At 42.6% G+C, this 18,181-nt stretch overlaps 1 protein-coding gene across 6 annotated transcripts in view; it reads left to right on the top strand.

Annotated features, from left to right (window-relative positions):
• The window catches only part of LOC127009063 (translation factor GUF1, mitochondrial-like), a 42,729-nt gene that overhangs the window by 6,437 nt on the left and 18,111 nt on the right, over nt 1–18,181 (top strand). For 5 of the 6 annotated variants that reach the window (XM_050881782.1, XM_050881785.1, XM_050881781.1 and 2 more), the window contains exons 3-10: nt 118–323; nt 1,466–1,584; nt 4,913–5,185; nt 8,958–9,095; nt 9,349–9,485; nt 10,084–10,213; nt 11,033–11,142; nt 14,288–14,414. In XM_050881782.1, the coding sequence (XP_050737739.1) occupies nt 118–323; nt 1,466–1,584; nt 4,913–5,185; nt 8,958–9,095; nt 9,349–9,485; nt 10,084–10,213; nt 11,033–11,142; nt 14,288–14,414 (1,240 nt within the window). The remainder of the gene's footprint in view (nt 1–117; nt 324–1,465; nt 1,585–4,912; nt 5,186–8,957; nt 9,096–9,348; nt 9,486–10,083; nt 10,214–11,032; nt 11,143–14,287; nt 14,415–18,181) is intronic. The other variant, XM_050881786.1, reaches the window with a different exon arrangement.

Here is an 18,181-nt window from a genome sequence, read left to right as displayed (position 1 = left end):
CCAAGTGATGGAGGGCTGACTGTATGTTAGAGCATCATTTATGCCAGTGTTTATGTCAAACAAATATATTGTAGTATACTATTTTTTACACTGTTTTGATCTTCTAATGATATGCAGAGGTGTGTGGAACCATGTAGCTGCAGCATCACGTTGGATGCACCTGACAGGCAACCGCAATTGTCAACTGCAGAATCAAAAGGATGCCACACCAGATGTCCCTGATTTAACAGCCATTCCTCTGGAACGCATCAGAAATTTCTCCATAATTGCTCATGTGGATCATGGCAAAAGTACTCTTGCTGACCGAATTCTTGAACTGACAGGTAATCAACATCTAGGCAAGGATGTCAATTTACTATGATAAGTATAACAAAGTAAAGAAATTAAGGCGTTATTACACTGAATTAGCTTAGTTCTGGAGACAAAAATTTATATAACAAAGATTTAATCCAGTCACTGATGGTCTGGCATGCCAAATTGCACAATTTTATGGCATCAGATTAATACAACAATGGATGAAGTACCTAGATCGGGGGTCTTGGTTTGGAATTACGTTACCTATCTACATGCACACATACGTAACCTTACCTAGCCAAGACTAAGACCCTGACCAAGTGTTCGGTCCATCATTGCATCCATTCTCATACTGAGCATTTTATGGCTTGCCCATACATGATCTGGTGCATCCTATCACCCACTCTCTTCCTGTTATTCATCAATGATCTTCTTTCCATAACAAACTGTCCTATCCACTCATACGCTGACGACTCCACTCTGCACTATTCAACTTCTTTCTACAGAAGACCTTCTCAACAGGAATTACAAGACTCCAGACTGGAGGCTGCAGAATGCATAACCTCAGACCTTGATATCATTTCCGATTGGGGTAAAAGGAACCTTGTGTCCTTCATTGCCTCAAAAACCCAATTCCTCCACCTGTCATTCATTCATTCATTTCATCGACGGCTGCTCCTAGGAGCTCCCACCACGGTATGGCCACGGCAGAAGAGCTTCCAACTTTCTCTATCCAGTCACTCCCTCCTTGCCTGGTCAAAGTTTCTCAAAGATCTTTCCCCCCTCTCCCTAATGTACTCTTGCACCCTATCCCTCCACCTGTCAACTCGACACAATCTTCCAAACACCTATCCCCTGTTCTTCAATAACACTCAGCTGTCACCTTCTTCAACATTAGATATCCTTGGTCTATCCTTAGCTCAAAATCTCAACTGGAAACTTCACATCTCCTCTCTCACTAAATCAGCTTCGTACAGTACGTTGGTTCCTTGCTATATTTTGTATTGAACGTCTTTATTTTCATAATGAGAACTGGTTGAAATAATATATGGTACAATAAACTCTTGCTCATATATCTTTTTGTTGAAACTTAGAAATACTTATTTTATATTTAGATATTATGACTTGGAGTTAGAAGGCATTGTGAGTGTTCATTTTTTTTTTTTTTCAGGTGCAATAAAAGCAGACAACAAAAACAAACAGGTTCTTGATAAGTTACAAGTGGAGAGAGAAAGAGGAATAACAGTCAAGGCTCAGACTGCTTCTGTAGTTTACAAATACAATGGAAAGGTAAGTAATTTCCTTGGATGTATCTGGCAATACCAATTAAGATATGATATACAGGTAATATATATATATATATATATATATATATATATATATATATATATATATATATATATATATATATATATATATATATATATATATATTACCCTCTCGAGTTTCATGCTTGCTTCATTCCGAAGGTATAGCGCTAAACTCGAGGATCGCAAAACTCAAGGTATTGAAATACATGAAAAAGCGCTTATTGGTTCCGGCCTGTGGAAAAAAATTACTTTTTTTTTTCGATTTGACTCCCTTCTTATCACAATTTTTTCGACTTTACTTTCTTGTTATCTCAAAATACGTACCTTCGTAATAGGCAGAAAATGGGAAGTGAGAACAGGTCGTTCTGAAGCCGCAGTTGAAGGCGGCTGCCTTACAATTGGCTGGCAGTTCTGAATTCACACTTGTGATCCACGTGGTTTCGTCTGCTAAAGTAAGGGCGGTTGCTCGCGGTCACCCATGGGACAGTTGGACAAAGCTATTGCTTCTGATAGTTTTCTGTGTGTTATGGTATACTCTGCTAACTCTTTCTGTTATATATCATTAAATCACTAACATCATGATTGACTTGTCAATGCCTATTGATCGTAAACTGCCGCTGCAATCGCAAAATAGCTCGCAGAGAGGTTCAACTTGTTTACTGCTTCCATATTTCTCCCACCGCTCACAAAGACCACAAGTGGACAAAAAAGAACAAATCCAGGCAAATTAACACTTTTAATGCTGTGTATTCCCACAGCGCGCATGCGTGGTGGACAGCAGAATGACTAATTTCATCAAGGAGATATTTCTCACAACACTGGCCAGTGTACAGTGGACCTTCTTCTTCTTCTTTTGACCTGTAATGCTTTGTGTCGCTTCTTAGGTCCTCCTTCTCCACACTTTTATACTTCACCACAACTCTTAGGGCCGCTTTCACAGTCATTTTGTTTGTATTGATCGTTACCAATGGTAGCGATCGCCGCTCTAGTATTTTCACGTGAAATTGGCCGATAGGTAGTGATGTGATGTGATGGTGTCGGATGTATTGCCTTTACAACGGCACCTCGTGGCGGCTGCGGGGTTAGCCTCGCCCCGCACCTTACCACACACTCTCAACACCTGTCGCTTTCTCTGCAGGCCAATTTCACGTGGAAAACTATAGCGTCAATCCCCGCCATTGGTAACGATCAAAACAAACAGTGACTGTGAAAGCGGCCCTTAGTTACTTAACACTGCGCACTTATACATTTTACCCTGAACTTAGGTGTTTTTCTGGGCCTGGATCCACTAAGGCTTAGTGCGTAGTTTTGTGCTCTTAGTTCGTAGTTTTGAGAACATCGAGATTCACAAAGCTCGCGCGCCAATAACTACCAACTAATCGATGACGTCACGGGTTAGCACGTGGATCTACAAACGTTTACCGCGCTCTGTGTGACGCTAAATTTGTTGTTAAATAACTACTGCCTCGGAGCTGATAGTAACGCTAACAATATTATCAGATTTACATATAAATGCTTATAAATCGCATTTTTCAACTTGAAATATAACTTTGTGAGTAGAGGAGGCCCATTTCTTTATAAAATTATGAGATATGCACCCTTTGAGAGGTATATGATAAGTGTGGGTGGTATGGCAACACCCGGACTGGCCAGCGAACTCTCTTGATCTTTCACCCATCGAAAACCTTTGGGCCTTAATCAAAGCCAGGTTGAGAGAAAAAGACACGTTATCTTTGCCCGAGCTGGAGGCGGAGCTGCGCAGTGCCCTTGAGTCGCTTGACCCCGACAATCTGAAGAGCCTCGCAAAATCTCTTCCCAAACACCTAAAGGAAGCTCTCAAGAGGAAGAGCAATCCAACCAAGTATTAGTTACATAATTGGTGTGTATTTTGTGCAAAATCAAATGCTTGTTTATTGATTTATTTAACTGTCATAACAAGGTTTGCACACAATGAATGCGTATTTACATGTGAAAAAAGCAGTACGAAAAGTCAATTGATTCAGACTGTAGTATATGTCCCCACCCTTGAGGTGGCAAAAAAAAAAAAAATCTTTTACAAACAGGATACTTGCATACCAAGTCACTGCTCGTAAATCAACTTTTTTTTTTTTTGGCTCGTAAATCAAAACACTCATTAACTAAGGCACTCATAAACCGAGATATGTCTGTATATACAGTAAACCCTCGGTATAACGGACTAATTGGGGGGAACTTAGTCCGTTAATGTCGAAACTCTGCTATAAGCGGCGGAAATAAAAAAACTACGTATAATAATACCGACGAACCTATTAAACGTAAGTTAAATAGTTTTTTCTTGTGTGTGTTGTCTGCACGTTGTCTGTATAGCCACACAGCACACATGATGACGTACTGTGATGCACAGAGGCTGCCAGGTTGGCAGTGGGGCCCTGCTGGAGGGCGTGTTGTTACGGGTATGATACGAGAATCAGACATGTTCTACAATAAATCCCCAATTAGGAGCGATTTCTGTTCCCAAGGATTTGCTCTTAGTAAAGCAGAAATTTGTTAATGTAAGCGAATTTCCCCTTATACTTCCTCTATAGACATTGAGATATGTTCCTGTGCACTCCACAAAAGTTTGCCCGTTTCAAAACCCAAGACTAAAAGTAATTGAAGAGAAAACCTGGACAACTTAGTCATGTGAACGTGTTAAATTTGGAAAGAATCATTAATTATTAATAAATTGATAACGTACATACTTATATGATACCAGTGCTTCAAATTTTGGTGTGTGTGTGTGTGGGGGGGGTGGAGAAGGCACTGCTCACAGCTGGCTGAATTTTGCTCCCGTGGTGTCTGATTGACCCGTGAGTCTGTGCGTCTGTGATTGGTCTGTCACTTCCTCCCCCCCTCCTGAACTTAAACTTGAAGTCTGGAGTCACCCAATCACTGACAATCACAAACACTTGGCTATTTTCCAATACATTTATGTCCCGGATTGATGCATAAGAATTTCTTGTTGTGTAAATAAGTTCTTCATTTGAATGGGAACCACAAGGAGGAAATTATCTCATCAGGTTGGCTGAGAAAGACTACTGAAACCAGATGATGGGACAGCAGATAAAGGGAGGAGGGCAAGGTGGCTAGCAGGCACTACTGCAGTTACCGGTCGCGGTTGGTTCAAAAACTATTCCTGGTCGGTCACCGTGGTCTTCTGACCCTCTGACCTTGTCTGCTATATCCGAAATCCGTTATAAGCGGGTCCGTTGTATCGAGGGTTTACTGTATATTTATATATGATGCATTGAGTTACATGGTGAAAGTTCATCTTCTCCTTTAACTTTCAGGACTACTTGCTTAACCTTATTGATACTCCTGGCCACGTCGACTTCACCTATGAAGTGTCAAGATCACTGGCTGCCTGCCAGGGAGTCATACTGCTTGTTGATGCCAATGACGGTGTCCAGGCACAAACTGTGGCGAATTTCTACTTGGCGTTCACCAATGAGCTGGCCATCATTCCTGTATTGAACAAAATTGACTTGAAAAATGCTAATCCAGAAGCTGTCAAGGAGCAGCTGTTCAATCTTTTTGACATAAATCCTGATGATGTGTTGCAGGTATGAGTTTATGTGAGTTTTTGTTGTAGTGCAGATAACTATATCATTTTCTTTTTCCAGGCAATACTGAAAAAATTACCCCCCCCCCCCCTCCCTTTTTTTCTGACCCTTTGGACCCAGACATTAAAAAATGGGATCAAAAGTGAATGAGATTTATTGTATTGATTTACTCTTCCACACATGTTAGGATGCAAAATATGTAAAACTATGTATCAATGGAAAGGTTAGAAAATGATCTTTCACATGACATAGGCAAAATTTAGGAATACACTAGTGGGTAAACAAAATAAATTGTTTAACTGAGTAAACTTGTAGAACAAAATGAAGTTAGTATGAGATGTGTTAATACAAATATATAGGTAATTTTAGTGACATTACTGACAAAATTCAGGTGTAGTAACTAAATCTCTAGTGATAAACTGCTTTACATACTCGATAGGTGGGTGAATAAGTCCCACATGTCCTGTAAATGGCAGCGCATTATCTCCATCACCAAGTGTCACCAGCCACACCAACACTGCCACTGTCATCACCAAGACCACCCACACCACTCATTTCCTCCTCAGGATCATCAATGGTGTGTGATTTAGCATCGTCAGTTACTGTTCAGATAATAATCTCAATAATAATTATCATCAGATTCGTATTCATCTGTTTCGTCACCGTGCGTAATAGCCGCCACCTTTGCTCCTCTCAGCCGACTCTTTTCAGCACCGCTCATCTCTCATTATTACAGTAAATGTTTCTCAAACCTTTATTTATCTCAAAGGATATATAATTCATTAGTATTTTCCTTCAAAGCCCCGGAAATAGAACTAAATGTGAAATATTACATTACGCCGCATCGCTACCACCACCACACTGCCACTACATTGGCTCAGTAATATGTAAATAAATCCTAATTTTCTTATTGGCTCGGTGTCAAAGATGGCAGAGTTCTGTTGGCCAATGATGTAGCTGGTATCTGGAGGCCAGCTTGAAACAAGCGCGAATTTTGAACTGAACCATGACATAGCTTGCCTGCCAAACCACGTTCGTGGCCTCATGCGCCCAAAGGGTTAAGGTGCTGCCTGTAGTGCTGTAGACTTTCTTGAGAGGCCTCTTGGATGGCCCTCGCCCATAAGTGGTGTAGACGAATTTTAAATATCGTGGTTGACGTGATATATGACTCTTGCTTGGTCCATGCTGTCCCCCAGTGCTCCACTTGAATGAAGTCACTGAAGTAGGGGTTGATTTAAGATCTGGGTGGCATGTAGGTAATCTTTCGCCGCTCAGCAATGGTTTGTAAAATCAGCATGTTTCGGTGGGACTTGAACCTTGGTCCTTGGGCCCACCATGCCTGCACTCTGACCACTCAGCCTATTTAGCTTGTGCAATGTCGTAAAGTGTAAGCGCAAATCACTTGTGTATACACCTGTTCCCCCTTTTATTTGGAGGTTAGGGGCCATGGACCCCTGTGAATAGAGAATTTCTGCAAATCTTTGGCACCCCCCAAAATAGGGGGGCTGAATTTAAGAGGTAGAAGACTATCAGTAGGAGGAGGAGAGTTGATGAGACGAAGAGCCTTAGCCTCCACTCTGTCCAGAAGAGCTGTGTGGGTGGAGCCCCCCCACACGTGAGATGCATACTCCATATGAGAGCGGACAAGGCCCCTGTATATGGATAGCAACTGCGCGGGGGAGAAGAACTGGCAGAGACGATACAGAACGCCCAACCTCGAGGAAGCTGATTTAGCAAGAGAGGAGATATGAAGTTTCCAGTTGAGATTTTGAGATAAGGATAGACCGAGGATGTTTAGTGTTGAAGAAGGTGACAGCTGAGTGTTGTCGAAGAATAGGGGATAGGTGTTTGGAAGATTGTGTCGAGTTGATAGGTGGAGAAATTGAGTTTTTGAGGCATTGAAGGACACAAGGTTCCTTCTGCCCCAATCGGAAATGATAGCAAGGTCTGAGGTTAAGCGTTCTGCAGCCTCCAGTCTGGAGTCGTGTACTTCCTGTTGTGATGGTCTTCTATTGAAAGAAGTTGAATAGTGCAGAGTGGAGTTGTCGGCGCACGAGTGGACAGGACAGTTTATTATGGAAAGAAGATCATTGATGAATAACAGGAAGAGAGTGGGTGATAGGACAGAGCCCTGTGGAATGCCACTGTTGATAGGTTTAGGGGAAGAGCAGTGACCGTCTACCACCTCAGAGATAGAACGGCCGGAAAGCAAACTGGAGATAAAGGAACAGAGAGAGGGATGGAATCCGAAAGAGGGCAGTTTAGAAAGCAAAGACTGGTGCCAGACTCTATCGAAGGCTTTTGATATGTCTAGCGCAACAGAGAAAGTTTCACCGAAACTGCTAAGAGAGGATGACCAAGAGTCAGTTAAGAGAGCAAGAAGATCGCCAGTAGAACGCCCCTTGCGGAATCCATACTGGCGATCAGATAGAAGATTAGAAGTGGAAAGGTGCTTTTGAATCTTCCGGTTAAGGATTGACTCAAAAGCTTTAGATAGACATGAAAGTAAAGCTTTTGGGCGGTAGTTTGAGGGATTGGAGCGGTCGCCCTTCTTAGGCACAGGCTGTACAAAGGCATACTTCCAGCAGGAAGGAAAGATAGATGTTGATAGGCAGAGACGAAAGAGTTTGACCAGGCAAGGTGTCAGCACAGAAGCACAGTTTTTAAGGACAATAGGAGGCACTCCATCAGGTCCATAAGCCTTCTGAGAGTTGAGGCCAGAGAGGGCATAGAAAACATCATTAGGAAGAATCTTAATAACAGGCATAAAGGAGTCAGAGGGAGGATGAGTAGGAGGAATATGCCCAGAATCATCCAAGGTGGAGTTCTTACAGAAAGTTTGAGCGAAGAGTTCAGCCTTAGAGACAGATGAGATGGCAGTGCTGCCGTCAGGGTTAAGGAGAGGAGGGAAAGAGGAAGAAGTGAAATTGGAGGAGATATTTTTGGCTAGATGCCAAAAGTCACGGGAAGAATTAGAAGCAAGGTGTTGACATTTTCTATTTATAAAAGAAGTTTTGGTAAGTTGGAGAATAGATTTGGCATGATTCCGGGCTGAAATGTATAGATCAAAGTTAGTGGGAGTTCGAAGGCTCTGGAACCTTTTGTGAGCTGCCTCTCTATCTTTAATAGCACGAGAACAAGCATGATTAAACCAAGGCTTTTTAGCATGAGGAGTAGAGAAAGTACGTGGAATGTATGCCTCCATTCCAGAGACAATCACTTCTGTGATGCGCAGAGCACACACAGAGGGGCCTCTCTCCTGGAAGCAGTAATTATTCCACGGGAAATCGGAAAAGTACATCCTCAGGTCGTCCCACCGAGCTGAAGCAAAATGCCAAAAGCATCGCCTCCTTGGTGGGTCCAGAGGATGTACAGGAGCGATAGGACAGGATACAGAAATAAGGTTATGATCGGAGGAGCCCAACGGAGAGAACAGTTTGACAGAGTAAGCAGAAGGATTAGAGGTAAGGAAGAGGTCTAGAATGTTGGGCCTGTCTCCAAGACGGTCGGGAATACGAATAGGGTGCTGAACCAACTTTTTGATTGTGCTACATGGATTTTTTTTAATCCTTTTGACCCCTGAGATATTTTTTGCTATTTGCTATTTGCAATGTTTATTTGAATGTCACCCTCATAAGTTGCAAGGGTATGAATAAGCAGGAGGTTGTTATGGTTTGTTTTCCTTATATATAATTGAACTATTTTCTCTATATTCAATTAATAATTCTTCATCAGTCAAAGAGTTAAAATTAATTAGCTCTTAACCATATAGGTGTCTGCCAAGTTAGGTCTTGGTATCACCAGCATCTTAGAGGCAGTTATCAAGGGCGTGCCATCCCCAGCAGAGAAGTGCAGTGTGGAGGCTCCTCTCAGGCTCTTCTTGTTTGACTCATGGTTTGACAGATACAGGGTAAGGAGGATTTTAATTCATGTTTATCAATAACATGTCAAGAATTCTTTTTTCTTAAGTATGCCAAAAATTTGATTCCCTTTCATTTTCACAAACAATATTTTTACATTTTATGAATGAAAAAATATACAAAGGAAAGTATAGTTTTAGTTTCTATAATCTGGTGAGCTGTTTACACTGTGTTTAGCCTGATTTACAAAGTATGTTTCAGTTAATTATGTATCACAGAATCTCTACATTTACTCAACTCCAGGGTGTTGTGTGTTTGATTTTGGTGGTGGACGGGTCCATCAAGAAAGGCGATCAAGTGACATCCTATCACTCAGGAAAGTCCTATGAGGTGAAGAATTTAGGAATCTTAGCCCCTCATGAAATCTCCACTGAGCAACTGTAAGTTCATACGGTTCATTTATCTGAATAATTCAACTGCAGTCAGCCCGTTAGTAACATGCTGTTCACTACCATAGATTTCATCACTGAAGGGCTATAAGTTATTATCCCTGAAGGACTACAAATTATAAACCTACTGTGGAAATCTGGATCATAATGTTTTTTAGAGGGGCAAAGGGGACAGATTGGCAGCTGTGCCATCTTAATATGCCCAAATGCCCTGTCCCCTTATGTCATGCCAGACCCTTTATCAATTAATTTGTTATGTGCATTAGCTCACACATGCTAAATACTGCAGCACCCCTCTCCCTTGTAACTAGCACCAAATGTAACATTTCCCAATTGAGGTTAAAAGTTTCATCAAGGTGGTGGCATGTGCAATATGGGTCAATAGTTCAACTGTATCAGTTCTCCTTTATCAACCTTTACATGATTCAGTTTCCCCTCATTCCAATTTTCGAGACATGACAGATAGGTATGAAATTCAAGAATTACAAAGTTTGGGGAATTTGAAACAGTTGATATTTGTAGGTTCTGCTTTAGAGCTTTGTCAGGAACGCTGGTGCATATATTATAGTAGTTGCCTTTCTTATTACAGGTATGCAGGACAGGTTGGTTATTTCACTGCTAATATCAGGGACACCAAGGATGCTCTTGTGGGAGATACATTCTACTTAAAGGAAGAAATGGTTGAGCCTCTTCCTGGTTTCAGAGAGGCAAAACCACTGGTAAGTGTATTCTGTTTATAAGACCCAGATATCAATTTTTTTTTTTTTTTTTTTTTACGTCGCTGCCTATTGCGTCGGTAGGCATCTTCCCGGTGGGGCCTGATGGTCGACCCAAGGCTTCTTCCCAGTGGAGCCTGATGGTCGGCCCAGCCCGTTCTGGCGCAGGCGAGTGTTTATAGTGGCGCCATCTTACCGTATTTCCCACCATATAAGATACACCTATAATTTGGCAAGACATACTTAGAAAAAAATAAAAAACTCCACATTTTCATTGAACTTAATGTATATGTAGTATTACATTTAGCCACCTTACTTACAATATGACTACGAAACCGTATGTTGCTCTGTGCCCTTCTCTGTGTTCAAAGTGTTCCACTGTTGGTTAAAAAATTACAGTGCTCTTACTGCTACGACCTGTGACTTTGAAATGGTAAAATAAAGGGTTGGTTGGTAGATTCACTCACTGCGCAGCGTGCAGGCGGTACCTTATGCCAGTCCACTGAGGGAACTAATCACATTGGGATTCTACGCTCAATGGGCAGTCTTGGTGTTGATTTTGACTTTATTTAGAGAATTTAGAGAGTTATAGAATGCTTAGTTATAAGGATTTTACTGTATTTCCTTTTTCCAACCCCTGGATATAGGAGATATATACTTACAGCTTTGCCACTTGCATAGACACTGGCAGCCCTGAAAAGATTCAGATCAGCCAGTTTTTTTTTTTTTTTTTTTTTTTTTCCATATTTTTTGACAATTGCTTTCTGCAGCAACTGTGATATGATACTGCCACTGTACATTCATCTGTTATGTACTTCTCAGGTGTTTGCTGGCATTTACCCAATGGACCAGAGTGAACATGGTGTACTCAAGGCAGCAATAGAACGCCTTTGTCTCAATGACAGAAGTGTCTCCGTCAGTATGGAGTCAAGGTCAGTTATCAGTATTTTTAAATACATTTTATATAATATTCTTTGGGGTTGTTAGATCATAAAGCACATGTTTGATTTAGGAAATACAAATGTTTTGATCTGTAGGCAACACTTGGTGGCTGATATGGGCTGCATTTTCAATACCAAATAATTATCTTGCCTCAGCATGTACAGTCGCGGACAGAAGTGAAAACGCAGATTTCAGTAACTTTCGTTCACAGACAGTCAAGAGTTTTCCTTTTTAATTTGATTCACAAGCAATAAATTTGTAAAATACTTGATAAAAACACTTGCTTATAAAGAAAAGAAGGTAACAGTACTTTGTTGGCGGTGAAAATATCCATTTAATGCTAAAACAATTATCATGTCATTAATTTGACTTTGCTTTCTGGCAACTACCAATGGCTGATCTTTCCGTTATTTATATTACTATAATTTATATTTATATTTATATTACTATTAATAACAGGCATGAAGGAGTCAGAGAGGGGATGAGTAGGAGGAATATGCCCAGAATCATCCAGGGTGGAGTTCTTACAGAAAGTTTGAGCGAAGAGTTCAGCCTTAGAGACATATGAGACGACAGTGCTGCCGTCAGGGTTAAGGAGAGGAGGGAAAGAGGAAGAAGTGAAATTGGAGGAGATATTTTTGGTTAGATGCCAGAAGTCACGGGAAGAATTAGAAGAAGCAAGTGTGTGTGTGTGTGTATAAATATATGAATAAATAAATAAATAAATAAATAAATATATGAAATTAAAAAATAATAAAGCATGACCCATGCTGCATTCGACACCATCGTTGGTACCGTTAGTACCGGTACCATTACCGGAGTGTGCCGGCCCTTTCTCTCTGAGTGCTTACTATCTACATAAAAAATCAGTATATATGTGAGGGAAAACGAGAGGCCACAATCTCTCGCCCTCAATATTAAGATGTAATAGCCAAGAATGCCCTAATAGCCCTTTGGAGAGGAAAACAGCACAAAATAAGGGTGAGTGTATTAATACAAACAAAGACAACAAAATGACCCCAAAGTAATCAAACCACTGTAGTGTGCAAAGGGGTTGGCCTGCTGAGTCACCGGGGTTTGGTGCACCGGTTGTAATCCTCTCAGCTAAAGGCCAGGGAAGTGAAGTCCATAGGCTGGAGTGCAGTGGGAGACAGCAGTGGTGACTTGGTTGGGCAGTACAGCCAGGGGAGAAGCAGCAAGGAGCCCAGACACGCAGCTTTCCCAGTGAGACGAAGGACCAGCGTGAGGTTGAGAAGGCAGGCAAGGTGTGCACTCTGTGGTGGTGAGCTGGTGTCTGCCTTAGCCCGCCAGCCGGGCTATGACGTTGGCTCGGAAGTAGGAGGAGCCAGGGCGGTAATGAGGCCGGCAGGGTGTAGTTACACCCTCACAATATAGGTATTAAGAAAAGACTCATTATCTAATAACACTAACAGCAGATGTTAGCAAAGTTCTAGCGCCAACTTTTCCTATCTATTATACATACTGACAGCATATATGGTACCGGTACTACTGGTACTGGAGTTCTCGCGACCGGTATTACCGGTACTCAAACTAACGGTACCTGCATATTAGTTGCCAGTTTTCGCCAGCTGACTGAATTGTTCTGAAATCTGTGTCTTCACTTCTGTCTGCGAATGTACTTGTTATCACACTTGAGTTTACATTCAGCACATGTAACAGATACTAAACAGTTCATGGTTGCTCATTGTACAGACTGGGCCATGAGAGTTTACATTCAACACGTTTAGCAGTTCATGGTTTATCATTATACAGATTGGGCTACGAGACATTTATTAGAAAAAAATGCATAATGCAGTAAGCCTTCCAGTTTAGTGACAGTTTAGCATTGCTGGGCACGATAACAGAAAACCTTATTCCCGATACCCAATAACTGATAATGGAAAACCTTATCGGTGATAACTGATATTCATTAACTGGAGACACAAATGTAGGCAATAACTGATACACAATATCCGATATAAATCCCCAATTCCGATACTAGCTAGCGATAAGTCCGATAGGCAAAAACGATACTATATTGATATTTCAAATAAAAGCATAGATGAATTCAAATTTTCATTATCTGTATTTTCGAAAACTTACTAAACCTGAAATCCACACGTTGACACGTACTTATGGACGGTAATACTATAAATGCCTGAACCAGTGTTGTGTTATTTGGTATCCCCACCGTCAAAAGCTGGCGCTTTGTTTACAAACACTGGTCTCTCGTGAACTGCACATGCTCAGACCAGCAAGCGTAGACCTGTACAGTCTCATAAACCTTTTTAACTATAATCAAGAGTTGCTGGAAGGCTGAATCAGACATACAGTACCACTACCACCATCCCCGCTGTTTCTTGAACGACACTCTGTACGAGATGTATTTATATGTACAGAGTGTCGTTCTAGAAACAGCGAGGATGGTGGTACTGTATGTCTGATTCAGCCTTCCAGCAACTCTAAATGTGTTAAAAAGCTTTGTGAGACTGTACAGGGCTACGCTTACTGGTCTGAGCATGCGCAGTTCACGAGAGACCAGTGTTTGTAAACAAAGCGCCAGCTTTTGACAATGGGACACCAATTAACACAACACTGGGTGCCTTCAATACCATGGCATGCTCACAAATGAATATGGCATATCAAAATGAGGCAGTGAATAATAATTTTATGGCCAAAGTTAAATGATTTTTCTTTGATATATTGATTTTTTAGTCTAACATAAAAAATAACCTAGTGTTCCTATGTAATTTTTACCTAGCTTTGCCTCATTTTAATGGAAGAGATAAATAATTAATAAAAAAAGTAATGATAGGAAGTACTACTATTGCTACTGCCCGTACTTTTCAAAAGATTTACTGTTTTCATCCAGTACCTCTATCGTTACCACTGGTACTTCAAAAATGCTTGCCCTCACATGCTGAAACTTGCATGTTGATAATTGTGAAGTTGTTTAGGAATACTGTAGAAGGTGAATAAACTTTATATATAAGATAAATATACTGTTATGTCTTCATGACTAGTAATTTTTAGAATTTACAATGAGTTTTCAACTAGCATACCAAGAATATTGTACATGTTGCAACAGACAGTCTCTGACCTCTGTATCCTTTATCAAAATTATTTTTATTGCAGTTCTGCTTTAGGTCAAGGGTGGAGATTGGGCTTCCTTGGTTTGCTGCACTTGGATGTGTTCAACCAGCGGCTTGAGCAAGAACATAAAACACAAGTGATTGTGACCACACCATCAGTTCCTTACAAGGTACAATTTTTGTAGCCTTCAAGGCCTTAGTTATGCTCATAATGTCCTATCTTTATTTACATTTGTCCAGCCCTGTGAACACTCTTTGCTGCAATCACTTCTTTCTTTAATCCATTCCAAGAGTCTATACTTCTCTGTGGAAAGCTGTATATCCCTCCTCGATCTTGATCTTGATGTCACAGGTGGCTTGGGATTTCTCCCCAGCCAGGCCTTTGTATCGGCAGCTCCTGTGAAAGAAAACAAAAACATGCGGAAAGTCTATGTTGTACTTGGGGCAAGGTATCATTCCCTACATCTTGCACGCCACATGCTCTCCAGGAACTCTTTTACTGCCTCAATCACTCGTCCATTCATCTCTCCACTCAGCCCCAGCAGCAGCACCATCCACTCCCTTCCAGTCCTCCCATCTCACTCAGAAACACCTGCATCATTTTCGTTCTCTCTGTCATACTTCTTATATTTACCCCCCGTTCCCGTCACCAGCCGCTCCCTTCACCTCCGCCACTCCGCCTCACTTGCCTCCTTCCTCTTCCCTTGACTGGTGACAAAGATAACTCCTCTAGTTAAAGTTTTCTAAAGAAAGAATTGCTACATTACATTTGTAAGTCATTGACACAACAAAAACACGTCCTCACACTCATCATCACTTTGTTGATGCGTCACTGGTTGTCATCGTCTGCCGAATCCTCACCCCGCTCTCCCTCCTCCTTCCTCACCCCGTCCTTCCACCTCCTGTGAGGAGGTGGAAGGACGCTTGGGTGCCATAGTAAAGGTCAAAATGCAGTGTACGTATTCCAGAGAAACATTCCACTCACAGTGCTGGATAGCTTCAGACTGAGACAGCATCTCCACGCGGTGACGTCATCGAGCATGACATCATCGATGAAACTCGTATTAAATTGAACATGTCACGTTAGTTAAACATCTCCTTAAGTATCAACTCGTGTTAAATAAAAAATGTGTTATTTAAACTCGTGTTAATCAAGAGGTGACTGTATTGTGTAATAATGTAAGTGTGTCATGCACATTTGCACTTGACAGTAACAATCAACATTATTCTAACAGAAAATAACAAAAATGATAAGAAATGATATATATGTATGTGTGTGGAGTTCCTCTTCCTTCGAGTTGCCAACTGGCTTGCTAGTGAGTGCATTGTCTCACCACCCCCTCGGCTCTGGGACGCGGGAGCTGCTGCCTCCTCCTCACATCCATCCCGCTGTCTCTGTTCTCTTTTTACTTCCTTCCTTCCTTCCTTCCTTATACCTTCTCCATGCAGTGACATTCCCAGTCCATCCATCTGACGCCCCCTGGATCAACCCCACCGTCAAGAGGCTCATCTCGCAGAGAAACAGGGCCCACAACACAGACCCTGCCCGCTACAGACAGCTCAGGAACAGAGTCATCAGGGAGATCAAAACTGCCAGAGCAAACTATTATCCTAAAAAAATACACCATCTTAAACAGGCCAACAACAGACAGTGGTATCACAAGGTCAGGTCTCTTTGTGGACTCGGCAAACATTCACCCTCCTTCCCTTGCACTTCACATTTATCACCTGACCAAGCGGCCGAGGAGATGAACCCCATTTCATGGGTATCTGTCAAAGCCTCCCAAAACTTGATCTCACCGCCCTCCCCACATACCTACCATCCCCCTCCCCATCCCCCTCCGTCCAGGAGCTTGACGTTTCCAATAAATTAAAGAAATTAAGGATGCACAGAGCTGCCACGCCCACTGACCTCCCTGTCAAAATCTATAAGGAATTTGCCCCTGAACTTGCCACCCCCATTTGCTCCATAATAAATGCTTCCCTTGAACAAAACACTTGCCCTAGCGACTGGAAAACTTCCTTTGTCACTCCCATCCCCAAAATTTCCAGCCCGCAGTCCCTTAATGACCTAAGGCCAATCGCCATCACGCCCATTTCCAGCCTCATTTGTGAAGATTTTACTTTTAACTGGGCTTTTGATGACATTAGTAGCCTCATAGACATCCAACAGTTTGGCAACATGAAGCACTCCTCCACCACTCATTGCCTGGTCAGCTTTCTAGATTTCATACACAGCCACCTGGACAAACGAGACACCTCCCTTGCCCTTGCTTTTGTCGACTTCAGGAAAGCATTTGACCTTGTAGACCACACTGTTGTCATTACTAAGGCCATTGAGCTGGGGCCTCACCCTAATATTGTATCGTGGCTGACTGATTTCCTCAGCGCACGCCAGCAAATAGTTCGCTCCCAGGGCTCGGTCTCCCCTCCTCTTGAGCTGACGTGTGGCGTCCCGCAAGGCACTAAAATGGGTCTGCTTTGCTTCTTGGTGCTCATTAACAATGCCCTCATGGACACACCGCATCGCTGGGAATATGTTGACGATAGCACCTTGGCCGTCCCCGTCAACAACAGGGATCCAGACTATGCACCTCTTCAAGCGTCGCTCGACAACCTTCAGGCATGGACGGTGGACAATAATGCCACTATTAACCACACCAAGACCATGGTGATGCACGTTTGCACGTCCAAGAGAGATGTGCCACCTCCGCTGCTGTCTATAGGCTCACACCACCTCCAGGTTGTCCAGTCCACCAAACTACTTGGCATCACTGTGGACAACCAACTCAACTGGAAGCTCCACGTCTCCAACACCATCAGAGCAGCCTCCTGCAAGCTGTACATGCTGCGTGGACTCAGGACGCTGGGGGCACCGGCTGCTGAGCTGTGCAGTATTTACACATCTTTCATACTGCCAAAGCTCATGTATGCCTCCCCGGCGTGGTCATCACCCCTTACCCTCACCCAACAACAGCAGCTTGAGAGGGTTTAAAAGAGGGCATTCAGGGTCATTTTAGGCCCTGACTACCACGCCTACGACAATGCCCTGACCACCCTGAGTCTCCCAAGGCTCTCTGACAGACACCAGGACGCCCTCAGAAAATTCGGCGTCTCCCTGCTTCACCATCCTCGCCACCGCCATCTCCTGCCACCCGACGCCCCTCCCCCCCGCCCACTTCACCAGACACCACAATATACTCATGCCCTTCAGAGCGCAGCGTACCAGCAATAGTGAGGATTATAAACAATGCCCAGCAGTGACAGTCAAACCCAAAGGGCCGCAGTGCAGATTAACACCTCACCGCCACCCTCTCAGTGCTCCCTTAACACCACCCTCCCTTTCCCTTTTGTCTCTATTTTTAGCTCTCCTAAACCACCTCCAATCCTCCCCTCCCCCCCCTGTAGTGTAGCCTATTTAGTATTATAGTTTATTGTACTTTTAATTTGTATATTTTCAGCCTGACGGCTGCCATACTTTAACCCTTACATTACGGCGATCGTTTATATGAGTGCGCTGCCACACGCCCCACCCGTACGAGGATCGTATATATAATCATCACGCTCTATGCTCCCTACGTTTCAAATATACCGCCAGTTCTTGACTCAGAAGAATGGTAGAGGCATCTGGCATCCGTACACATACTCATTCGTCTCTACGCGCAGCCTACCGAAGGCCACAGATAATTTTCCTCTTTTGTTCGGAATACATCTGGCATGTCACGTGACGCGTCAAGCAGTTCCTCTGCTCCGGGCGGAAGTAGGCCGCGAGTGAATCAAAGGAAGATGTTGGTACAGGAAGTGAGTCTTGGAAATGTTTTCATGAAACCTTATTAGTCAAGTGATATAGTTAAATTGATGGAGGAAGAGAGACAGAAGAAAGCTCATTCTCATATGGTAATTGAAAGGTTTTTCTGCATTTGAATTCTATAATGTG

This window comes from Eriocheir sinensis, chromosome 39 (assembly GCF_024679095.1).
Source record: "Eriocheir sinensis breed Jianghai 21 chromosome 39, ASM2467909v1, whole genome shotgun sequence".
NCBI classification, from domain to species: Eukaryota; Metazoa; Arthropoda; class Malacostraca; order Decapoda; family Varunidae; genus Eriocheir; species Eriocheir sinensis.
The sequence above is the reverse complement of the archived record's forward strand: the minus strand, read 5'-3'. Positions and strand labels throughout refer to the sequence as shown.